Source organism: Apium graveolens, chromosome 6 (assembly GCF_009905375.1).
Source record: "Apium graveolens cultivar Ventura chromosome 6, ASM990537v1, whole genome shotgun sequence".
NCBI classification, from domain to species: Eukaryota; Viridiplantae; Streptophyta; class Magnoliopsida; order Apiales; family Apiaceae; genus Apium; species Apium graveolens.
The window spans coordinates 98107975-98135667 of NC_133652.1; the positions used below are offsets into that span (position 1 = coordinate 98107975).

The following is a 27693-nucleotide window of genomic DNA, read 5'->3' on the forward strand; positions in this document are numbered from 1 at the left end:
GATTTCCAACAGTCATTACGGTGGATGTTTACAACGGTCGTTAACGACGAGGGTATACAAAGAAAGATGAACATTAATAAGAAGTTCATAGAAAAACATGTTTCACAACTTGAAAGAACAACTGTAATTATCAAATAACAAGAAATGACTCATTCGTCTCATTTAACTGAATAAATCAAATTAGGTATATTTAAACGAGTTAGAGCCGAGTAAGATTGTAAGCTCGCCGACTCCGATTACATGTCTACACCTATCCATATATGCTCAAGACCATTTTTATATTATGATTCCTCAAAACCAACAGCAATAGTAAACCAACCCCCCCCCCCCCCAATAGTAACAAAATACTCCTATATCTTTTAGTAAAAGTTAATAATATTGTATTGTTTATCACATGGGTCAATGCTTACGTTGCTAATTCTATAAATGGTGCATGTGAAGAACAATGATCAAGGGGAGAAACATATACTGATATTATGGTATCATGATTCATGAAAGAATGAACAGCCGTATATGAAGGACTGACTGAAAAGTCAAAAAGTCAAAGTGTTGAATAAAAGTCAAGAAAGGGGATTCAATAACTAATGCAGAATAGATGTTAAAAAATTAACGAGTAACGAGGTTAGTTAAAAATAAATTTAACGGATCTGGAAACACAATCTTTGTCCCATCCGCCGCCAGCTTGTAAAGGCAGCGTTCTCTCAGCTGTCAACTGTCTGTTCATACTCTCGTATTATTGCTTTTATATCTTTTGGTTTTTTATTCATTATTATAATATCGGTATTTCTAATGTATACCCAAGTACACACAATAAATACTAACTCCTGTTTGGAGCATTTTAAATGTACGAGTTAGAGTTAGTGTTTATTGTGCACTTGAACACACATTAAAAAATCTGTTATAATAAAAGTTATTTATGGACACTAACAGTTTCAATTATATTTGTGGAATAATTATGTTAGATAAAAAGATTTTTTGTGAATTTTGGGCCTACACTAGGTTTTCAAGTATATCCAATTCCTATGATCCCTTTTCCGACCAGCATTCTAAGGAAATGTTTATACAAATAGAATTTTATAATTTTTTATATAAAAAAAAATTTGAATAAAAATATAAATATTCTACTTTAATTCAAAAAAAATTACATAAAATACTATATCTTAAAATACGTGTTATTAAAATTATTAACGGACTTAAACGATTAATTTTTTTATTGTTTTGAATTTAAGTGACCTGCTGCTGAGAAGATGGGGCGGCTTGTAATTTCATTCTTATTTAGTGCATCAAACGTTTACAAAAGGTTTAAAAATTCGAATTAAATGAAATATTATATAGCTGAATTATAAAAAATGTTCAGTTTTATCCTAAAAATTAATGCACTTTCTGAATTCCGTCCAAAGGGTGGCCATCGAAAAGGTGGAACACATTTTTCATATTCCTTAGACATACACAAATTATAGCGTGTAATAAACCAAAAGACTTGTTGTTTATATATGCCTGGATTTGTTTAATTTAATGTACTTTTTATCTGTATTTGTTTGATAAATTACTAAAATTTACTACTTCCCGTTCATTTCTCTATGTTTACTTTTTACACACATTTCAATATTCAAATATCGTATAGTTGCATAATATTTTTAAATTTTTTTTTCTAAATAAAAGTTTAATGTTTAAATCTTTATTAAAAAAAATTAAAAAAATATTATGCAACTATATAATATTTTAATATTAAAATACCTGCAAAAAATATAGGCACAAAATGAATGAGATGGAGGGAGTACATATTATTGCATCAGCCAATTGCAAAACCTACTTTATATTTCTATTAGATTTTATAAATTTTGATAACATGCAATCCTTTCATTCGACTCTAGTCAAGACTCGAGTATAACTATTACAAATCACTCTCCAACTCTAAAATATTCAAATATAAACATCTTTGAAGTTTGAAGAAATTCAGGTACATGTACACACAAGGTGCTATTCACTTATAGTTTGGCCTCACACACTTGATGGGCAGGGCTTTTTTACTTGAATCGAGTCGAGTCCCACAATAATTTCAAACAAAGTTGTTAAACCATCTACTTCAACTATTAATTCCCCACTGTTTTTGATCATTTTTTGATTGAATATACCAAAACAAAAACACATGGGAATATGTCATTGGTCTCTGTATCTATATCATGATAATATACTATAAACATACATGTACGTACTACATATATTTTTTAGATTATTCTGGCAGTAAAAATGAAGTGTTGTTTCCAAAAACACATCCGTGCATGCGCTGCTACGCCGCCTATCGCGACTTATTAATACTATTCTACTCAATCAGCCTTGGTTTATTTAGTACCGCTTTGTATCTGTATATAAATGGTGTACATCTGTACATTTATATAAAAATTATATTTGTATCAACTATGGAGAGTTATGAAGACTATAATATACGCACAAGTCCTCATCCATTGTTGATGGCTAGAGTGATGGCAGTGAACCCAGAAAACGGTATTCTGCCTGCAGTTGACAGTAGTTACAAAGAAGATGCTGGTGCAGCTTTTGTTCTTGAATCTAAAGGTACCTACAAATTTTGATTCGATTTGTATTAGTGTTGTAGCTGTAGTAGATTGATTGACTTCAGTTTCTGCCGGAGGTTTTAGGAGAACCGGTAACTTAATCGTATGATTTTTTGGATGGGCAGGTGAATGGTATCATGCTGGATATCATTTGACAACTGCAATAGTGGGACCAACAGTACTGGCGTTGCCATTTGCATTCAGAGGGATGGGTTGGGTACTAGGCTTCTTCTCTTTGTTTGTCATGGGGGCTGTTACCTTCTATGCTTACTATCTCATGTCACTTGTGCTTGATTTTTGTGAGAAATCGGGTCGTCGCCACATCCGATTTCGTGAACTTGCTTCTGATGTGTTAGGTAATTTTGCTACACTCTGATTTCATGTCTCTGGTTGTTTGATATCTCTTTTGTAAGTTCTGATCTACACTTTGATTCCATGTTCTAGGTTGTTTGATACTGTTTTCTTGATTTTGATTTAAGATTTAAGTTTATACATTGGTTTCATCCTCTTACTAGATATGCTTGGCCTGTTCTTTCTTGATTTTGTTTCCGGAAAACTTTAAACTGGTTTGAGTTGAAAAGTTGAAGTGCTTTTTTAGTTTTTGCTAAAAATTAAATGGTGACTGTGGGGTGGGGTGGGGACTTTTGGGTGGATTCTTAAATTCATACTACATATGAAACTAAAGTTGTTTCTTGCTAAGTTCTTCAATTACTGTAACACTTGACCCTTTTATTTTTTTGAAACTTTATATTTTCAAGCATATATGTTGCCTAGTTTAAGAGATGATTGTGGGTAAGTTAGACCTGTTTTAAAGGCCGGAGTTCTAGGCATCAAATCATAATGAATTTCTGGGCTGGTTCGTGATGGGATCTTCTTTTTTGGCTAAACTGCTAAGTTTTAAATGGAATTTAGGACCAACAAATCTACAGTCTATATGAAGTTCTTATAATGACAAATACATAAATTAATGAACCGCGAGACTGCCAGTAACATGCTATGAGAGCTACAAGAACAGAATGGTCGATCTACTATGCTCTGTTTTTTTCATCCTCAGGTCCTTTTGTTCCAAACTTTATTTCCTAACTTCATTCTAGACTTTTATGTTTTATAATGTCTCATTCTTATATTTGTATATCCAATTTTATTTCTAGAGTTAATTATATAAAAGGGACTAGTATATTTACAAATTGTTGAAATAATCAATTGTAAGTCAGAAGACTTACCATTAGATGTGTTGAAAAAATGGGCATACATAGCTGTGCAGAAGTATGAAATCCTACCAAAAGTAAATGGTCAATCTTCGCAGAACATAATTCGTGTATTTACAAGATTGAAGAAACGAGTAATTCACCTCTGTTATTAAGGATCACTTAGTTGCAAGTGCTGTACAATTGCAATCCATATCAATTGAATACATTTATTTAAAAAGATGAATCTTTCTTTGGAACATGAGAATCATATAGAGATTGTTGATCATATTCGTCACCTCATACTGATGTATATAATCTCGAAACAGAACACGCATAAAACCTGTTGAGTCTTTTTCTTTTCATTATATTTGGAATTGAGATTGCCCAAGTTGCTATAACATTAAATGTTTTGTTGATTACTTACAGGGTCTGGATGGATGTTTTATTTTGTTGTATCAATACAAACCGCAATCAATATTGCAGTATCGGTTGGATGTATATTGCTTGCAGGCAGTTGCCTTCAGGTACAGGAATCCTAGGGCTTTCTGTTGCATGTACACTCTAATAGCACACCAAATTTATCCATCATATTTATGTGTGTAAATATCAGTTCTTTTGCTGATTTTTTTTTGCTTATAAGTCGGTTGCTGATTGCCTCTAATACACTATTAATATAGTCGTGCTACAATCATGATCAGTTTTGCACTCTCACTTGTGCAGAACAAAAAAAAATATCGATATGACAATCTGATCTTCAGTGTATTCTCGCACCGGAGTAGTTGTGTCTGTGCTACACAATATAAACTTTCATGTATAATTAGTGACAAATAATCAATAATGCCAGTCATGATATGGCCATATTTTTAATGATTAAAAAATATCTCTAATTGCAAGATCAAAACAGAAACGAAGAAGTGGCTGCAGGTTCTCAGAATTAAACCATTATAATCTAGTATCTTGTATTAGGCTATTAGCAATTTGAATCTAAACTATTTCACTCTAATTAGTGCTCACCAGTACAACCAATGAAAGAACCTTGCCACACTTATCAGGTTTTAATATTGTAGACACTGCAGAGTTGATTAGTATAGGTAAGCAAAGTGGATTAATAAATTCTTAAAAATAATTGCTGCCAGTAAATGCTTTGTTTCTTCTCTCCGCTGAGTAAGTTATGCTAATACAGAGTGGCCTCTGTTTTTCTATTTATTTCAAGATCATTTACAGGCTGATTACTCCAACTGGATCCATGAAACTGTATCAATTCATAGCAATGGTGACAATAGTAATGATTCTTCTCTCTCAGCTGCCAACCTTCCACTCTCTCAGGCATATCAATCTAGGTTCACTTATTCTCTGCTTGGGTTTCTCTTTCCTTACAACAGCGGCTTGTATATATGCAGGTAAATACATATAAAGGGAAGTGCTAGATAAACAATGAATGCCCAGCGGCTTGTATAGATGTGGATTATATTTCTGTTTGGACACTATATAATCAACAATAAACACACTGAGACATGTTCATGTAAAGGGAAGTGCTAGATAAACAATGAATGCACAAACTGATTTGGCATGTATCCATGGATTACTATTGAAAATTAAGGTTCCCACTGACCATGACATGCCACCTGTCAGTGTTAGCTGTTGGGTAATTTACTTATTTGCTAGCACTTTGTGTTTTCTAATTAATCTGACCATTGTTATCTTTGAAATTTCCTGCAGGTACCTCAGAAAATGCACCTCCGAGGGATTATTCTTTAGCAAAGTCATCGTCATCAAAGCTTTTTAATGCATTCACTTCCATTTCTATTATAGCTGCCATATTTGGAAACGGGATACTGCCTGAGATACAAGTAAGTCTGTTTCCTCGTGAATGCAAAATCGATATTTGGTTTTCATCAATTATTTTTAGATATCTCGCTTGTTGTCTTGCTCTTTTTACTGATGGCACCCTTGCCTATTCAAATAAATAACTACTATATATAGCAGATCGATAACATCTTTCATAATTAAGGTCATCACTAATATGCTGGTTAAATCCTTCGAGCTTCTTAATAGTTGACATTCGTCAAGGTGTAAAATTTTCCAGCTCACCAAAAATATTAGTTTTCTTATTTTGCCGCCTTATAATTGTTCCAATGATCGGCACCACTAAAAAGTGCCTACAGCACAGCTTACAGTTTATATGTACAATCGGATACCTTATAGTTCATTTCTGTCGAGGACATATAAATTTTGAAAGATTTGTTTTTTTTTTCTTTTTTTTTTGGGGGGGTGGTTATACTCAATTCTACAGGCATTAAACACGATAGAAATTTTTTTGCTTCTCTCTAATTGTTTTCTCTCTTAGGAAGTTTTATTTCCGCAGAATGTAACAGTAACATGATATATATAAACAAACCTATATACCCTGTTTACATGTAATGGCTCAAATAAGTTTACAAGTAAACATATGGCCCTCTTGTTTCAAAGGAGATAAAACCTAGGTGAAGACATTGACTTTTTCCTGACAGAAGGTTAAACGTAAACTTCTAATCTATATGTTTCACAGCTAAATAAACGACTTTATATAACTACGATCTATGACTCATGATGCGAATGCCACCATGTCAATCTAACAGGCGACACTGGCACCACCAGCCACTGGGAAGATGGTGAAGGGCCTAGTATTGTGTTACTTGGTAATTATTGTTACTTTCTGCTCTGTTTCAATTTCGGGGTACTTGGTGTTCGGAAACAAATCCAGTCCAAACATTCTAAACAGTTTCCTGCCAATTCAAGGACCGGCACTGGCTCCGAAATGGCTTGTAGGACTTACAGTTGGCCTTGTTCTTCTCCAACTCTTTGCCATTACCTTGGTAAGCTTGCCAACTTTTCTACATACGTCTAAACTGTGCCCTTTTTGTTTGTTTGTAGAATAATCCTTTAAATTGAATTACTCTTGTGAATGACAGTGATCGCATTTTACAATTCTAGGTTTACTCTCAAGTAACATACGAGATTATGGAAAAGAAATCAGCTGATGTAAAACAAGGATTGTTCTCCAAAAGAAACTTAATTCCGAGAATTATTCTTCGATCTGTCTATGTGATTTTATGTGGCTTTTTTGCTGCAATGCTGCCATTTTTCGCAGACATTAGCGCTGTAGTCGGAGCAGTTGGCTTCATCCCTCTAGATTTCATCCTTCCGATGCTTTTATACAACATGACGTTCAAGCCTTCACGATCTTCCTTCATGTATCGTTTTAACAACATAATTATGATAGTCTTTACATGCGTTGGACTTTTGGGTGCATTTTCTTCTATACGACAACTGGTTCTTGACGCTAAGACGTTCAAGTTCTTTTCGGAATAGTGTAGTTTATAATTTTCAGAGTACTCAGCAATGTTGTTTTATGAAACTCAAGAGTTCTCTGCAATATAGTTTTGAAAACTTTAGCACTTGGTATAAAAATATTGTATAGATTTTGCTTTCTTTGTTTATCTGTTCCAGGTCCAACTCTGTCAAAGATTAAGTTTCATTCATCTTGCAAAGATATTTTTTCTGTTAAGAATACGGATCCTTTCTCTAGCATCAAGAAATAGAAACGAATCGTCCGATGTAGGTTTTAGAGGAAGACGGTTTTAGAGGAAGACCGGGCCAGATCTATATTCTAACACTCCACTCACTCCTGAGCCCATTTTTGGATTGAAGAGTGGATCAGAGACGCTCATGCACCTTAAAATTTTAGAAAAAGACCCAACCGGATCTTTATTCTAACACTTCCACTCATTCGAGAGCCCATTTTTGGATCGAAAAGTGGATCACGGACGCTCATTTTCTGGGCATAATTTTGCCTCGTGTTCTTAATAATTTTTGAGAATATTGGGGTGACAGAGAGCCAAACCCATGTCAAGGTGTTAGAGAAAGAATTTTTGAGGATCTTAATATTCTAATACCTCCTCACTTCAAAGCCCATTTATGGGTGGAAGAGTGGATCACGGACACCCATTTTTTGATCTTTTGGGACATTAATTTGTCATTTAAGGGGTTGCAGGGAATTGAACATGAGTCCTCCCGCTGCATAAGCTCTAATACCATATTGAATAACCAGTTCATTTAAAACTTAGATGTTAGAGGAAGGCCCTGTTAGAAAATGGAAAATTTGAGGCATGTTTAAGACTTGTTCTTGATGTAATTTCCTAAAACTAATTGTTGGTGGTTGTTCCCTATAATGGGGACTTAAACTTTCATATTTGGATCTAATTCATTTTCTTAGTGTAACACATATAGAAATTAAGGCGAAGTTAGTAGTTTGGAATGAGTTTGTGGGTTCTATCTCACATTGATTGAGAAAAGAGGGGTTGTGTGATTTATATAGTACCATGTGCAAGAGTAATATACTAACTACTAAGACATGTGGGTGTGCATGGTGTCATCGTGTGCCTCGCGCGCATGTGTGCGCGGGCCGCTGCCAGGCCACGGGTCGGGCCGCGCTGTCTCGCAATAAATTTTTATTTTTCCGATATTAAAGTGCCATGACCACAACTATTATATAACATAAGGCTTGGAAGAAAGCTCCCCTCGCCTATCGGCGAGAGCTGGGCTTGGGTTGGGTCAAAGGGCGATTTTGGCGAATGTCTCGGCGTCTCGCACACGCAAGGCGATTTGAGCGAGGAATTTTATTGCTTGTTTAAAAAAAGTATTTACTGACTTATTATATTATTTTATATGAATATTAAATCCGTGTAACAAGGAATATCAGTATTTACAGATCGGAAATTATAAACTCTGATTCGCTGGAATAAATACTGATAAGGATTTGCTGAGCTAGCTGAAAAATCCTGGTACCTGATCAGGATTTGCTGGGTCTAAAAAATCCTGACGTTGACACCCCTGGATCAGGATTTGCTAAGGCTGATAAATCCTGATGCTGGTCAGGATTTTTTGTGGGTGGTAACTAATCATGGGTTGGGATGGATTAGGATTTGTTGCGGTAAATACTGATTGTTACGTTTCTGATTGTGAGATATTCTATTAAATGCATATTAAGTCAGAATATTTATTTTAATAATGAATATCTTCACTTACGCTTTATTTTGTATAAGATACAAAATTAAACGTTTGGAAGAAAAAGACTGCAATCACATACATGTGAAATCCTAGCTGTTATCTCTCTCTTTCTCTCCAACATAATATACAGATTATAGCATAGGTTTTCTGGGCGAACTAAGGTACAAGTTGTTGTAAAGTGCTACGTATCTGTGGACGAAGTACTTTATGCTATTGTATCCTGGAGGTGATTTTGCTGCAACCCAACATAGCGTAAGTAAGTCAATAATCTCTTCAAGAACAGTATAGACTTCTCGAAGGCTAGGCGCCTCAGCTGTTCATAGTTTTTGCAGATTTGTTAAAGTTTCTGTTAGAGTTAAGTGTTTTATCCTCTCTTTAGCAATTCAGTTACTGATTTATCTTCTTGTTTTCCTTCATATTTTGTTTCGTTATTTGATTTTAATTTGTCTGTTCTTGTTAATTTGTGATATATATATAACTGCCTCATTTTTGTGCGTAATGTTATTTTATTACCCAACATGGTCAACCCGCTCTATATTCTAACATTTCCAATCTCAACATAAATGCATGTAATTTCTACTCCATCCGGTCCCAAATAATAGCTTTCTTAAAGGTTTGCACAATTATTAAGAAAATTTATAACTTCAACAATTCACACTTAACTTCAATTATATTCCCACATATAAGTATTAATAAAAAAACTAATGGAAGCTATTGTTCACTCTTCTCAGGTGTAGATTTTTAGTTTTTTTTATCCATGTCACATTCATTAATTATATACACGGAATCGCTAGTTCAAATAATACAAGCCATAACATAGCCATCCATCATCCATTGTAAAACTTTATTTTAAAAAAAATAACATTAAAAAATAACTTGAAAATGAAAAAAAATAAGTATTTAAATTTGAAATTGATTAGGTTTTATCTCTCTTTTACAATATGTTACGAGAATGATTAAACGGGTTTATATGATCCATCAAAAAATGAAATATTAACGAATTTTTAATTTAAAGGCTTGATTAAGAATTTTGCTAGCAAAAATATCACTACAACAAAACTGGCTATTTACGACGGTTAACTTACGATGGAAAAAAGTGCGCGCCTTTCTTACGACGAAAATTTAAATTCCGTCGTAAATTTTTACGACGATAGAACAAATCCATCGTAATTATATTATTTTATTATTAAACTTACGGTCAAATATGCAATCAGTCAACTATGAAATATACTTTACGACGGAATTTATATTTCGTCGTAAGTTGAAATATTTCATTATTATTCTAGTATTAAATTTATTTACAAAAAAGGATAATTAAAATTTAATTATAATAACGACGTCGTTTAATTATAAATTATGACGGAAATCAAGTCGTCGTAAGTAGTATTTACGACGGAACTGTTTCCGTCGTAAGTTTTAATAAAAAAATATTATTTTATGAAATATACTTTACGACGGAATGTATATTTCGTCGTAAGTTGAAATATTTCATTATTATTCTATTATTAAATTTATTTACAAAAAAGGATAATTAAAATTTAATTATAATAACGACGTCGTTTAATTATAAATTATGACGGAAATCAAGTCGTCGTAAGTAGTATTTATGACGGAACTGTTTCCGTCGTAAGTTTTAATAAAAAAAAATTATTTTATGAAATATACTTTACGACGGAATTTATATTTCTTCGTAAGTTGAAATATTTCATTATTATTCTATTATTAAATTTATTTACAAAAAAGGATAATTAAAATTTAATTATAATAACGACGTCGTTTAATTATAAATTATGACGGAAATCAAGTAATCGTAAGTAGTATTTACGACGGAACTATTTCCGTCGTAAACTTCCCACCTTCCACATTAAATGTCACCGGCTAGCTGTTAAAAAATAATATTTTTTTATTAAAACTTACGACGGAAATTTATTTTCGTCGTAAATATGTGCAAAATATTACTGTCTCTTTTTAAAGTTCACTCTTTTCACTTATTTTTTCTCACAAAAATATATCTTCATATCATTCAAAATACATGATGACATAACAACAACGAATTTTACAATCTTCAATGTAAGTATTAAATTTTAATCTTATTTTATATTGTTTATATGCATTTAAATGTGTGATTTATATTTTTATGTTTACATGTAATATATATATGGGTGCTTATATATTATTCACGTAGCATTTTATTTTCATTTGTAGATGTCTTATGATACTAGTTGGATCACTAAACGAATTATTCCCGGTGGTTATGGTTTTACGGAAGAATTTAATAAAGGGGTTAAAGATTTCTTGGCATTTGCAATAAAAAATAGCAAGGAACCGAATGATCCGGAACTTTTGATTAGATGTCATACATGTAACAATCAACTCTTTCAACTCATTTCCGATGTCGAGTTTCACTTATATGCGGTCGGTTTTCTTGAGACTTACACCATATGGCATTATCATGAAAAAGAATGTGGCTCACGAAATGAAGAAATGAATGATCGCGAAGATGTCTTTGATGAATATGAGATGTTGAGGGATGCCTTTAGAGGGGAAGATTTTGGATATGTTAATATTGTCCACGAGGAGCCGAACGAGCAAGCATCTAAATTCTTATACAATGTGAGTAATGTCGGAGAACCAATATATCCGGGCAACATCAAGTACACACAATTGAAATTTGTCACTAGATTACTACATTGGAAGAATCATAATAAATGTAGTGATAAGGCCTTTGATGAGTTACTCCTCTTACTTGGAGATGTGTTTCCGGAAGGGCATAAACTTCCTTTTAAATATTATGGTGTCCAGAAGATGGTCAAGAAGCTGAACTTGGGATACGAAAAAATACATGCATGTGAGAATGATTGTATGTTGTTCTACAGTGATGATAAAGATTTGGAAAACTGTAAGTACTGTGAGTTAAGCCGATACAAAGATTCAATTAATGGTGGGAGTGATACCATTCCGAGGAAGATCTTAAGATATTTTAAGATCACTCCTCGTCTACAGCGTTTGTACATGTCTACCCATACAGCCCAACATATGAAGTAACACAAGAACAGAATTGTGACTGAAGGGGTTCTTAGTCACCCTGCAGATGGAGAAGAATGGAAAGAATTTGACAAGAACTATCCGGATTTTGCAGCGGATATTCGTAATGTAAGGCTTGGTCTTGCAACTGATGGATTTCCCCCGTACAGTAATGCTACTTCTACTGTATACTCAGTATGGGATGTAGTATTACTTGTGTACAACCTTTCCCATACCATATCCATGAAGGATCCATACATGTTCATGACACTACTAGTACCCGGGCCGAATGATCCTGGGAGGAATCTGAATGTCTATCTTAGGCCTTTGATTGATGAACTTATTAGTTTATGGTAGGTTGGTGTGCAAACATATGATGCTTTTACGAAGACCAATTTCATGATGCGGGCTGCCTTGTTATGGATTATCAGTGACTTTCCCGGGTTGGGTATGGTTAGCGGATGGTCAACCCACGGAAAGATGGCTTGTCATGTATGTATGGGTGAAGTTAAAGCCAAGCAACTACCACACAGCAGGAAGTCCAGCTTTTATGGGTTACATATGGGGTTTCTAGACAAACGCCGAAGAAGTCGACGAAAAGGTCGAATTATCCATAACATGTGTGCTGGAATCACATTTCCACTACCAGGGAAACCACATAGCAAAGAAACGGCAGATGGCTTTGGGGATTCACACAATTGGACACATATTACTAGCTTCTTTGATCTACCATATTGGGATTCATTGCGTCTACGTCATTGTATCAATGTTATGCACACAGAGAAAAATGTGTTTGACAATATATTTCATACTATTTTATGTAGTGCCAAAATGAAGGATACCACAAAATCAAGAGAAGATTTGAAGGCAATGGGCATCATGCAAGAGTTATGGATGAATGGTAGACACAGGCCTAGAGCTAGATACGAACTCACCCGAGATCAGCTGAAATTGTTATGTAAATGGGTACATCGATTGAAACTCCCAGATGGTTGCTCATCAAACTTGAAGAGATGTTGTAAGATAGCTCAGTTAAAATTTCAAGGCATGAAGTCACATGATTGTCACGTATTTATGCAAAAGTTATTATCTTCTGCATTTCGTGAACTTCTTCTAGATGACATACATAAAGTACTTTGTGATCTTTCAAATTTTTTCAAGGACTTGTTCTCAACTACACTACTCGCATCAAATATTAGGCAGTTGGAAAAAAACATAGATGGGATCATTTGTACTTTGGAGACTAAATTCTTTCCAGCTTTGTTTGATCCAATGGAGCATCTTCCCGTTCATCTACCCGAAGAGTGCAGACTCGGCGGCCCTGTCCCATCACGATGGATGTATAATATTGAAAGACTACAACGCAGAATGAAACAAAAAGTAGGGAACAAAGCACGAGTTGAAGGTTCCATTGCAGAAAAATATGTACATGAAGAGTTGACACATTTATGTTCCATGTACTTTGAGTCAGGAGTTGAGACAGCGAATAACTTGCTAGGTCGTAATGTGGTTGATGATCGCTCACGGGATCCACATAAACTCGAGGCGTTTACATATCCGGTAGAGCTCCTCGGAGCATATACAGGTTACCATTTAGATGTGGATTCCCTACATATTGCAGCACATTATGTTCTTACTAACATGCGTGAAGTGGCATTATATATCACGTAAGTAATAAAATATTTTTATTCATAATTAAAACATTGAAACATTCTTCACTAACATGGTATGATTACTTTTTTCAGTATGTTCGAAGAAGAGGTTCGCAGTCATCATACATTGATATTGAGTGATACTGAGATGGATACAATGCTAAAGGCACATTTCGCAACATGGTTTTAAAATAAGGTATTTCATCAAATACACAAATTATATAATTATAAAAATATATTTATATACTTGTTTTTATGTGATTATTCCATTTCAGGTACAAAACAACTACGAAAAATTTCAATACCTATTGCAAGGCCCAGCTTCATTTGTGCTTTCTTACAAAAGATGCAAGGTCAACGGATACTCATTCAACCTAGGAAAATCAAGCTCCGGGGTACTTGTGAAGGGTAGTTGTTATGGTGATAGTGGAAGCAATTACTACGGGACTTTGCAAAAGATTATCAAACTAACATATGGTGGCGGAAATCAAGTGATTTTATTTAGATGTCATTGGTATGATCATGTTAGGGGTGTAAAGAAACACAAAAATGGAGTGCTCTTAATTGATCTTAATTCAAAACTAAAAGGAAATGATGTTTACATTCTAGCAAGTCAAGCCACGCAAGTGTACTATGCTCCTAGTGTCAAGAATCCCGATAGTAATATTCACACAATCATCGCATGTAGACCTCAATTGTTAAGTGAAAGAACATGGGATGTTGATGTGGAACCCCTTCAAGAAGAAGTCTCAAATATCATTGCGTTAGATTTTTCCTCGAGCTCGTTATTTGTTGACTTTTCGCACTATGAAATGGAAGAAGATCAAGAAGAAGAACAAGAGCAACCAAAACAAGTGGAAAGTGAAGAAGAGGAAGAAAATGCAAGGCAAGGTGAAGAAGAAGAAGAAGAAGAAGATGGTTATGATAGTATTGACGTTGAAAGTGAAGATGAGTAAGAAATGTACTTTATCATTTTAGGCTAATTTCTATATAACTTTTCTCACAATTTCAACTTTTTAATGAATTAGACGGTTTGAAAATATTTTAAATGTATAATATGATGTGTTCGTGCAAAAAATTTGAAAATTTTATCATTAACGACACTTTCCTAATTTTAAATGAATTAAAATGGATTTTCGACTCACCAACACTATTTTCAACTAACTTTTCTTGCTATTCAATCTTTTTAACCAATTGACATTTTGGAAATCTTATAAATATATAATATGATGTGTTGGTGCAAAAAAATTGGATGATTTATCATTCTTGGCAAATTTCTTAATTTTAAATGAATTAAAATGAATTTGCCGTTTATTTGCATTTTTTCAACTTTTTTCATTATCCTAATTTTTTCACTAAATTGAAGATTTGAAAATCTTAACAATATGTAATGTGATATGTTTGTGCAAAGAAATATTGGATGATTTGTTGTTCTAGGTAAATTTGTTATTTTAAATGAATTGAAATAAATTTTCCTTTTTTACTTGCATTTTTTCAACTTTTTTTGTAATCCTAAATTTTTCACCAATTTGAAGGTTAGGAAATCTTAACAATATATAAAGTGATATGTTTGTGCAAATACATTTACAGATTTTATCATTATAGGTACATTTCTAATTTTTAAGAATTAATATGAATTTCTCATTAATCCATCAAGATTTTCATTTAAGGTTTGTGATTACTTGTGTTTTGCTAAGATTCCTTTATTATTTTGTTATAATATGATTTACAATCTGTTTTTTAGGTTGAAATAAGTGGTTTACTGATGTAGATTTTGATAATAAATTACAGCAGGGGGGAAAAGTTACAGTCTGCAATTTCTGTATTCTGGGTATATTACGACGGAATAAAAATTTTGTCGTAAGTCTGGGTTTCTTACGACGGAAAAATCGTCGTAAGTTAGTTAAATGATTACTTATGACGACTTTTTCGTCGTTAGAAACCCAAACTTACGACGAAATTTTTAATCCGTCGTAAATTGTTCTTTAGGCTTCCTCTATCCCCTTTTCCTATCGGACAAATCTATTATATATATTAATTTATATCATCTTAAAATACAAAAAAAAATTATAATTAATTATACTTTAACAACATAAGTAAGAAATCCTACATTGAAATATGTTACAATTATTATTTCATGAATTAACATACGTTGTTTATTGTTACGATTTTACTTAGCAAATAGGATCTATGAGAAAATTATGTCAATTCATATATTACAATCATATCAAATAAAAATTCATGTGTTAAGTACTATATGATTGTACATATCACTAAACCTAGAGATGACAATTTCACCCGACCCGATAGATGACGGACCCGTTCCTACCCGTTTGGATTTACTCCAACCCGATTCTTTGGATTTGGATATTATTTCTAGACCAAAAGATTATGGATCTGGATTTGAATTTTTGGTATATCGAACCGATACCCGTCCCGAAACCTAAAATTCGTTCTAAACCCGATTTAAACCCGAAAATAATTCAACAACATATTCTTCACTTACATAATTTTATAAAAATAATATATGATTTATATATATCAAATATTTAAATCTAATATTTATAAACAGGACATTGGATAATTATCGATAAATAGACCCTAATGACCCAATATCAAAAGCCATCACATTAATTATTACGTGAATGATGATATTATATTCAATATTTTTTTAACATTCAAGATTGAAGTCAATATTTTAGTTACATGTTAACTAATATTTAATAATAAAAATTTCAATCATCATAAATTTGTTTGTCCAATCGTGATATTTATAATTTTATGATTAAAACAATTCCAAAATAAATATAATATCTTAAAATTTATGTTTATTTTTAAAATTTCATATGTTAGTAAAGTATAAAAAAATTAAAGATTTAAGCTATTTTTTGTATAACATACTAAATTATTCTTCGTTAAAATAGTGATCAAATATATTATTTTAATAAATTTTAAATGAGAAAATGACTAAAGTATATGTAAATAATGCTCAGTAATGCTTAGAAAAGTTATATGTCACAAGTGGTTGCTCTCCCTTTATGGTTCAACAAAGACCCGGGTTCGAATCCCGTAAAATTCTTTTTATTGTATATTAACATACGACGGATTCCGTCGTAAGTATTCGCGGTTAAAAACTGGGAAAAAATTGAATTGACCGCCCAATACTCTATACGATGCCGTGACAAGCAAAAACGACATTGTTTCAACTAAAACCCTAAAATAAACTGCTTTCCCCTTTTTACTTTTTGGTAAAAGTATCTCTATCTCAATTTTCAAGCTGCGGTGCGATCAGTTCACAGCTAAAGGCGATCTTGATTTCTCTTCATATCACACACTAATTGCAAAGCATCATGATTCTAACAGTCGTCGTACCCATTACAAGGTATAATCTTAATTTTCTTTTACGATTTGGTTGTTAGTTTTCAACTATGGGTCACATGCATGTATATATATGCATCGTCGTATTATCTATAGGTGTTTACACTGGGTTCTACCTGTTTCCTTTCAAACTCAACTTTTAATCCAACTATATGTTGATGGGTATGTAAATCTATCACTGGGTATCTATACTAATCATTGGGTATCGATATTAATCACTGGGTGTCTATTTATTCACTTGGTAAAATAATATTGCACTTATTTTAACTAGATATGCATGTAGTTATGGAGAATTGATGTTTTCATTAATTACTTCTTATGGTTTGTTTTGTTTGTACCGCGGTTCAGTGTTTTAGTGATGATGGCTGGGAGGACAGCTGCAGGTGGTAGGGTTGCAGGTGGAAGGGGTGTAGGTGGAAGGGCTTCTAGTGGTGGTCGTGGAAGGAGTGGTCGGGGAAGTGGCAGTGGTGGTGATCGAGAAAGGGGGAATAATAGTGGTCAGGATGGGAATCGAGGTCTTGGAACCGGTGGTGGGGGAAGTGGCAGTGGTAGTCAGGAAGGGGGAATGATGGCACCGGTGGTCGGGGAAGTGGAAGTGGAAGTGGTGGTCGGGGAGGGGGGAATGATGGTAACGGTAATCAGGAGGATAATAATGATAGTGATGAATGGAGGGGCAAAGATGACAATGACGTTAGGGGGCAGAGTAGTGGTTCCAGTGGTGGCGGCGCAGAGGGTAGCGGTATATGTACAAAGAGAAGACGTCGGCGTCGACATAGAGATTAAGAAAAAAATTCCGAATGCCTTCTTTGGGATGATGAAGGGAGGCAAATTCTTCCAGTTGGGGTGGATTCTGATTCCCGCAATCACAGGACACGTGGATACTCTCCGGGGGGATTTGGCACATACCCTGATGTCGCGAAGGTTGTTCGGATTGCGGGTAACCAGTAAGTTTTTGCCCATTATCTTCCTCGCAGAAATTTATGTGTGTGCCTTGTTATGATTTTATCCAAGAGTATGATTATTTTTAAGCATGCTGAAATAAATATAATAAACTGAATTCTCCATTTCACGAATTGTCAGACTTTTGAAATGGTTTATTGTGTAACAAAAAATAGAAACAGATTTTTCAGTCGTAAATAAGCAGAAATTACAAGATCCTATTCCAATGCAAATTAAATATTTTCTCCAGACGACTTGAGCAGTTGAGACTAAAAGAAATCAAGTGGTAAACTATCAGTAGATGTATGTGTTAGTGTATACTGAAAATATTTATTTGAAGTATGTACATTTATTTCTGGCCAGTTTATTTGAGAATCATTTGAATGTTTACATGTTGTCTAATATTATATATTGTGAACAATCTAGTATCAAATGGGATACATAATATTAGATTGTTAAAGTTATATAATATAATAAGGTTCACAGCACAGGTGGTGTTGGACAATCCACTGGTATGGCTGTAGTATTATTTAGATTAGTTTATATTGACTAATAAATAATACTAGTATACTTTGTGTATATTGAACATGATCAAATTTAGAATTGTTCCTTTAATACTGATTAAGAAGGAGAACTAAGATTCTATGTTATTATTAATGCTTAGGTTCTTAATCCGGAAATAGTAATTGATACGTGTATATTATTTACATGCTTTGATTTATATATGAAATAATTCTTTTGAATTATATCATTATATTTTGGGTGATGGAATTATATACATGGTGGATATTATTTATTGAAGGAATCCATGTCCTGATAATATTCGGGTTAATGATGTCCCCTTGAAAGCTCAAAAAGATTTAATTATGTGAAACCATGCAGGTGGAATTTATTCTGGCATAATTAAATAAAGGTTGAGTGGATGATCAAGGATAAAAGATATTAATTAAATAAATTATCAGTAATTTACTTAATTAATGGACATATGATATTTTAAACATGGGGAATTTGATAAGCAAATAATATTGGAACCGAATTAATTAAATTACGGTATTAGGAAAGGTAGTGCAAATATTAATTCTTTAGTGGATTGAATTAATATTTAATTACATTGGGCTAGGCTCAAGATGTAATTAGAAGGCCCAACCTAATTATCCATGGTCCCTATTGTAGCCTATATATATTCTTATTCTCTTCTTGCTTGGCAATTGAGTAAAAACATATTGTAGCCACCAAGGAGCAAAAAGAGAGGATAACTTGAGAAGACGGAGGCCACACTTCGCTCAAGGGAATTTGGGAATACAATAGAAGAGCGTGGAATCAACCATTAACAAGGTAATCCTCTTTTCGTAATCTTTATCGTAAAACGTAGTAACACCCTAAGTCCGTGGTTCCCAACAATTGGTATCAGAGCCTGTTAATGGGTTCTACGTTTTATGATATAATGTCCATGTCGTAATTATATATGCATGTATATAGTATTTTGCTTGTATTGTTTTTGATGGAGGTTGTTAATCCACTATTATGGCCATGTATATTTTAATTATGTGTTTGGATCCCACGTGGTTTAATCGTGGTTAATTTTTGTTTTGGTTTCCACGTGGTTTAATCGTGGTTGTAATTTACACGAGGGTTGATCGTGTTAGAATAGATTTTACAAAATTAGTTTTGTAATTGTTCCGGGTATTTTGTAATAGTTATGTGCGATCAGAAATCAATTCCGGTAGTTTTTTGTTCCGCTGTGCGATTACAAGGGGCTGCTGGGGCTGCCGGGGGCATCGTGGCGCGCTTGGGGCAGATTTTTTTTTAGAGATGGATTTTTTTCCAAGGGCCATAATAGTGGAAAATTTATTTTAATTTTTTCCATTAATTTTTTAATTATTGCTTTAAATTTATTGATTATGTGTGTCGTTAATTATGTGTGTAATTCCTTTAAAATTGCATGTTTAACATAATTAGGACTACATGGACATAAATTTTATTTATTGCTTTAATTAAATGTTATATGTTGCTAAAATTATGTGTGTATTTTGAATGCATATTAGACATAATTGTAACGACATAGGGCCCCATTTAATTTTAAAATTCCTCAATTTTAATAAAAATTCTAAGTGGGAGAGGGAATTAATATGAAATTAAATCCCATGGTCTCCATTATTGTTTGTAAGTAATTTAACATAAAGACGAATATAAATTGTATATACGTCACCCATCTTGGCATGTAATTTATGGTGTCTAGAATGTTATAGAAATTACTAGAACAAACTTCTTAAATTAATAAATTTTGAAAGGAATAAATACGGATTTTCTTTATTTCTGATTTGGGGCAATTTTGTCAAAAACGGGTTCATCGAACTTGTAAGGCTGTGGGTTTTAAGCGAGACCGATGTGACTCCTCCACTACCTGGAAATCAAACCATTGATGAATATTGAATTGAAGTATTCTATTCAAGGCAAAATTACGAATATTGGAAGGTATACCAAGTTCCATATATTTCGAATGATTTAAGATTTGATGATGGTATACACTTAGCTATGAAAAATAATATAGTCCACCCCAATGTGGCATATTGTTTAGTAATAGGACCGAAGTAACATTTAAATAAAATTAGGTGGTATACATGTCACACATCGTGGCGTGCCAGAAGCTTATGGTGTTTAGATGTTAGTGCATTAAATTTTAATAATTTAGATCTTAATAATTAATGCACCCTTATTTATGTGATGTTTTTATGCATGATTCTCAGGATAAAATGGGCTTTAATCCACTATTCACCATACTTAAGGATAACAAACTTACCAGACCTAATTATATTGAATGGAAACGAAATTTGGATATTGTGTTGACTGCTGAGGAGTACAAGTTTTGCATTTATGAACCCAAGCCTGAACAGCCTGCTGCTGATGCTCCTGAAGATGAGAAAGAGTATTATAAACGGTGGATTAAGGCTGATGAGATGTCGTGATGTTACATTCTGGCAGCAATGTCGGGTGTTTTGCAGCATCAGCATCAGTCTATGGCCACTGCTTCGGATATGCTCTTTAATCTCAAGGAACTTTTTAGAGATCAGAATAGGGCTGCTAGGCAAGTAGCCATGAAGGCTTTAATGAACACTCAGATGGCTGGAGGCACACCTGTAAGGGATCATGTTCTCAAGATGATGTCGCATCTGAATGAGATAGATATCCTTGGTGCTGAACTTGACGGGGAAACCCAGATTGACATTATCCTTATGAGTTTGTCCAAGAGTTTTGAGCAGTTCCGCTTGAATTACAACATGAACAAGAGGCAGTATAGTCTCGCAGAACTACTGACAGAACTTCAGGCAGCTGAAGGATTATTTCGGCAGAGTGTTCAAGTGAATGTGGCTGAGAAAGGTTCTTCCTCTAAGCCGAAAGGTATTAAGAAGAAGAAAAAGGCTCAGACACAGAAAGCTGTGAAGGTAGTGGGAGTTCAGGGTGGTGTGAAAAAGCCTAAGGGAAAGTGCTTCAGATGCAAACAGTCAGGTCACTGGAAACAAGATTGTCCTCTTCCTAAGAAGACAAACGATACTGGTATGTCTCTTTCTCTAGTTACAGAAACATTTATAGCGGCTATATCTACGAGCACTTGGTGTGTAGATACAGGAGCCACTGATCATGTTTGTAATTCTATGCAGGGGTTCCAACTATCCAGAATGCTTAGAGATGGTGAGATATATGTGTTCATGGGAGATGCTATGAAAGTAGCAGTAGTTGCAGTAGGAGTTATTCATTTATCTTTTGGTTCTGATTGGAGTTTGGTTTTGAACAATTGTCTTTATGTACCTTCTTTTAGAAGGAATTTAATTTCGGTTTCTAAACTTGCTTTGGATGGTTATAATGTTTGTTTGGATCGTAATGTTTCTATTATGATGAATAAACGAATTATATGTTCTAGTACATTGCAAGACAATTTGTATATAATTAATCCTGGTCAACTTGCACTGCAACTGCAATTTAGGGAATTGAACAACACATCTTCTAACTCTACTAAAAGAAAGGAACCTTCTAGTTTGAACCAAAGATATCTTTGGCACTTGAGATTAGGTCATATTAACTTAAGGAGGATTCAAAGACTGGTAGTAGACGGGCCTTTAAGCTCATTGGCAGTGGAGCCATTTCCAGTTTGTGAATCCTGCTTGGAAGGTAAAATGACTAATAGGCCTTACAAGGCAAAAGGGAATAGAGCCAAACAACTGTTAGAATTGGTTCACTCTGATTTATGTGGACCTATGAATATCCAAGCAAGAGGTGGTTATGAATATTTCGTCACTTTCATTGATGATTATTCTAGATATGGGTACGTTTATTTATTGCGCCGTAAGTCTGAGTGCTTTGATAAGTTCAAAGAGTACAAAGCTAAAACGCAGAAGCGACTTAATAAAAGTATCAAGTCACTACGTTCAGATCGTGGTGGCGAATACTTGCTTGGAGGATTTAGGGAATATTTATCAGAAAATGGGATAGAATCCCAGTTAACTGCACCAGGCACACCCCAGCAGAACGGTGTAGCAGAGAGAAGGAACCGGACTCTTTTAGAGAGTGTTAGATCGATGATGAGTTATTCGGATTTACCCAAGTCGTTTTGGGGACATGCCTTGGAGACAGCAGCTTATCTTCTGAACTTAGTAACTTCTAAGTCGGTTCCTAAAACCCCCTTAGAATTGTGGACCGGGGATAAACCGAGTCTAAGACATATTCAAATATGGGGTTGTCCAGCACATGTGCTGAACAAGAACGCGACTAAGTTTGAATCTCGTACAGAAGTAAGGTTGTTTGTAGGCTACCCCATGGGAACGAACGGATATTTATTTTATAGTCCGAAGAATCGGGATGTCATTGTTAGCACCAATGCAAGATTCTTAGAGGAGGAATATATAATGAATCACAAACCCATGAGTAGTGTCGTTTTAGAGGAACTAGTGGGAGGGACAAATAATACCCATGAAGCTGTAGTACAAGTAGAACAACCACAACATAATGTACAACCTGTCACTAATACTGCACCAGTGCCTCGTCGTAGTGGGAGGGTTGTTCAACAGCCTGATAGATTCATGTTTTTGGGAGAGTCTTCAGACTTGATCTTTGGTGAACATGATGATGATCCCCGTACATACGAAGAGGCAACACAAGACAAAGATGCAGATCTTTGGCAAAAGGCGATGGAATCTGAGATAGAATCAATGTATTCTAATCAGGTCTGGGAGCTCGTGGAACCACCGAAAGGTATAAAACCTATTGGATGTAAGTGGATCTACAAGAAAAAGAGGGGATTAGATAAAAAGGTGAAAGCCTGGAAAGCAAGACTTGTTGTGAAAGGGTATACTCAGAAAGAAGGTATCGATTATGAGGAAACCTTTTCACCGGTAGTCATGCTTAAGTCAATCCGTATTCTTTTAGCTATAGCAGCTCATCTCGATTATGAGATTTGGCAAATGGATGTCAAGACAGCTTTTCTTAATGGAAGTCTTGAAGAAACCATTTATATGCAGCAACCAAAAGGATTCATTAAAGAAGGCCAAGAGCATCTGGTATATAAGCTTAAGAGGTCTATTTATGGACTTAAACAAGCTTTTAGACACTGGAATATTCATTTTGATCAGGCAGTCCAGTCATATGGATTTGATCAAAGTCCAAGCGAATCGTGCGTGTATAAGAGAAGTGAAGGTAATGCAGTGGTTTTTCTAGTACTATATGTAGATGATATTTTACTCATTAGAAATAATGTTGAGATGTTGTCATCAGTAAATGCATGGTTGTTCAAATAATTTGACATGAAGGACTTAGGTGAAGCGGCATACATCCTTGGGATCAAAGTTATAAGGGATCGCAAGAAAAGGATGTTGGCTTAATCTCAAGAGCCCTACATTGATGAAGTATTAGCTCGTTTTAACATGCAGAACTCCAAGAAAGGTTTTCTACCTTTTAAGCATGGAGTTGCTCTATCTAAGAAGCAGTGTCCTTCGACACCTAAGGATATAGAGAGCATGAAAGCAGTTCCATATGCTTCAGCATGTGGAAGCTTAATGTATGCTATGTTATGTACGAGGCCTGATATCTGCTTTGCTGTAGGCATGGTTAGTAGATATCAGTCGAACCCAGGTCAGGAATATTGGAGTGCAGTAAAAACTATACTCAAGTACCTGAGAAGGACTAAGGAGTATATGTTAATTTACAAGGCCTCAGATATATTTCCTTTGGGATATACTGATTCAGATTTCCAATCAGATAAGGATAAGAGGAAATCAACCCCGGGATATGTTTTTACTTTGGGAGGTGGAGCTGTTATATGGAGGAGTGTAAAGCAGAAATGCATTGCAGACTCCACCATGGGGGCTGAGTACGTGGCGGCCTCTGAGGCTGCCAAGGAGGCTGTATGGTTCAGGAACTTCCTTTTGGACTTAGATGTGGTACCTAATTTTCCTAGGAGCTTGACGGTGTATTGTGATAACACTGGTGCTGTGGCAAATTCAAAGGAACCGCGAGACCACAAAGCAGCTAAACATATTGAATGTAAGTATCATCTCATAAGAGAAATCGTAAAGCGAGGGGATATAGTTGTGGCTCACATATCATCAGAAGACAACCGAGCAGATCCTTTCACAAAGAGCTTGCCAACCAAGGTTTTTGACAAGCATGTGGAAGCGATCGGAGTCAGATGGATGGACATATAGATTTTTATGTAATAGTGGATTAAATAAACAGTGATGTACACATAAAATATTTTGAGTATAAGTGGGAGATTGTTAGTGTATACTGAAAATATTTATTTGAAGTATGTACATTTATTTCTGGCCAGTTTATTTGAGAATCATTTGAATGTTTACATGTTGTCTAATATTATATATTGTGAACAATCTAGTATCAAATGGGATACATAATATTAGATTTTTATAGTTATATAATATAATAAGGTTCACAGCACAGGTGGTGTTGGACAATCCACTGGTATGGCTGTAGTATTATTTAGATTAGTTTATATTGACTAATAAATAATACTAGTATACTTTGTGTATATTGAACATGATCAAATTTAGAATTGTTCCCTTAATACTGATTAAGAAGGAGAACTAAGATTCTATGTTATTATTAATGCTTAGGTTCTTAATCCGGACATAGTAATTGACACGTGTATATTATTTACATGCTTTGATTTATATATGAAATAATTCTTTTGAATTATATCATTATATTTTGGTTGATGGAATTATATACATGGTGGATATTATTTAATGAAGGAATCCATGTCCTGATAATATTCGGGTTAATGATGTCCCCTTGAAAGCTCAAAAAGATTTAATTATGTGAAACCCTGCAGGTGGAATTTATTCTGGCATAATTAAATAAAGGTTGAGTGGATGATCAAGGATAAAAGATATTAATTAAATAAATTATCAGTAATTTATTTAATTAATGGACATATGATATTTTAAACATGGGGAATTTAATAAGTAAATAATATTGGAACCGAATTAATTAAACTACGGTATTAGGAAAGGTAGTGCAAATATTAATTCTTTAGTGGATTGAATTAATATTTAATTACATTGGGCTAGGCTCAAGATGTAATTAGAAGGCCCAACCTAATTATCCATGGTCCCTATTGTAGCATATATATATTCTTATTCTCTTCTTGCTTGGCAATTGAGTAAAAACATATTGTAGCCACCAAGGAGCAAGAAGAGAGGATAACTTGAGAAGACGGAGGCCACACTTCGCTCAAGGGAATTTGGGAATACAATAGAAGAGCGTGGAATCAACCATTAACAATGTAATCCTCTTTTCGTAATCGTTATCATAAAACGTAGTAACACCCTAAGTCCGTGGTTCCCAACAGTATGTATATATGTGCTTTGGCTTGCCTGAAACTCTAGTTGCATCCTTAATCTTTAAAAAATTGCACACAAAGAACAACATTATGTTAAACAGTCGATCTCTAACGTCACTTAAGCGATCTGGGAAAGAGAGATCCTCCATCTCTGATTCAAAATGTACTGATAAAATTATCAGGTATATAAAATATTGTATTCTTTGGGTCCTATGTGACAATTTATATAAAATGTGCTTGATAAGTGGTACTTGATATAGACTGATATAGTGTTTGACTAGCAAGACAATCAAACATAGACTTATGCCACATGATAGAGTTTGCAGGGATCAGGAACGAACTTGAATCAAGTTCAAGTCAGCGTGGGGATACGCCATTACCGGCATGTTGTGCCCCTGTAATCTTCCCTGATATTCCACATTATTAGTTTTCAGAAGTAATAGGTCACTACTCACTAGAAGTTTAGACTCCGGAACAAAGAAAATATTTTAAGTGTAATAAATATTTGTTGATTTCAGCTTTTATTATGAACATCTCCTCATCTAGAAAGTTAGAAACTCAAGATTAACCTTTGATAAGATTTTAATCTATGCCTATCAAAAATCTCTCTAACAATGCTAATCCAACTATTTTAGTTATAGTAATAAAGAACCTATTATGTGAAAATAATAGAAAAATTAAGCCACTAGTCTTGGTCCTAATCTTCTGCAGAAAACTGATCTAGGGACATAATTCCAGCTAGAAAATTTTGTAGTAAAGTGCATGTTGCACAAACCCGAGCATGTAATGTAACCTTGGACAACACAAGTGGGCCTAGCAAGGAAGAGACCCTTTTTTATTATAATAATTCACACAAATATCTGCATGCAGTAGGTTATCATGTAATATCATTGCTATGTAGAACTTTATCAAGGTATCAAACTCTTCTAACAATTTAGATTTCAGTGAAGGGACTTAATATGTTAGATATATATAACATTTATAGGATTTGAACCGGAGACGATCACAAGAGTTCTTAATATCATGTTAGGTTGCCGGCCCTCCTTAAATCTTTATGCTAGAAACGATTCTAGAATGTATATCATTGTAATTAAAATTAAAATTTAATTATTTCTTTTGAATCTTAAAATGGCTTCTTATTAGGACTAATACTGAAACTTTAGAAGGGTGAAAATTTGGCCACAGTATGCAGCAAATCAGTGAAAAAGGAACATAATTACTAGAACAAAAACACCAAAAACAATGACCACCTAAAAATTTCACTATAACAGATTAAGGGAAATATACAAAGGGTTCCCGAGATATAACTAGATGCATCATAAATTAAAAAGAGTTATCAAGGATTAAGAAATTAACTAAACAATCAATATCTTAACACATGGAAGTGAGACTACTCATCCCCTTAGAGCATATCCGACAAACTCTTTATATAGACTCTTAAATGTTAAAACTAAACCTTCTGGACCTCTAAATCAAATTGAGCATTTAAATTTAGATAAAGGAATTAATAATACACTTTCAGACATCAAGAAATTCAATGACTACATAACAAAAAATCACTAAGCAGAATGTTTCTAGCGAAATCTCTCTTTTCTTTTCATAGATGATATCTTTATATCCTGACCTCTTGAATAAAGGACTAGTACTTTTCCTTTTTTGAAAGAAAACAAGATGTATATTTGTCAAAATATCAAGTATTTGAAAATGTGCAAACTATGTAATAATTAGTGGACTATACAATGGTGGAGATGGTGAATTTATTGAGAGAAGTTAAGTTATCTTTATCTGTTCCTCAACTTTATCATTGACTAAATTGCTGCCATTTCAGGATTGATTGTCCAAAGGCGTTGCGAAATATATTGGCGATTATTCACATGTTTTGGCCAGATGGTTGTGTTGGCATCAAAGAAATTGATAGGAAATCTCCTGGGTTCTGGAACAAGTGTATAGAGGAGTTCTTGGTATGTTGCATATCTTTGTTATATTCTTATATATTAGATTGTGTTTATTTTATAGTTGTTCCCCTTTATCTTATGCCT

The 27693-nt window shown here is 34.0% G+C and overlaps 2 protein-coding genes across 2 annotated transcripts; both read left to right on the plus strand.

The window, feature by feature from the left end:
* The first annotated feature begins 2245 nt into the window (after positions 1 to 2245).
* Positions 2246 to 7240, plus strand: LOC141666729 (putative GABA transporter 2). The gene is made up of 7 exons (XM_074472890.1): positions 2246 to 2574; positions 2699 to 2929; positions 4190 to 4287; positions 4977 to 5163; positions 5483 to 5613; positions 6382 to 6618; positions 6737 to 7240. The coding sequence occupies exons 1-7, from the start codon at positions 2283 to 2285 to the stop codon at positions 7112 to 7114; spliced, it is 1554 nt and encodes a 517-aa protein (XP_074328991.1). The 5' UTR covers positions 2246 to 2282; the 3' UTR covers positions 7115 to 7240.
* A 3777-nt stretch (positions 7241 to 11017) lies between these two features.
* LOC141665331 (uncharacterized) lies at positions 11018 to 14444 on the plus strand. The gene is made up of 5 exons (XM_074471310.1): positions 11018 to 11816; positions 11904 to 12022; positions 12194 to 13503; positions 13582 to 13654; positions 13764 to 14444. Exons 1-5 carry the CDS (start codon positions 11018 to 11020, stop codon positions 14442 to 14444), a joined length of 2982 nt encoding a protein of 993 aa, XP_074327411.1.
* Positions 14445 to 27693: the final 13249 nt, after the last annotated feature.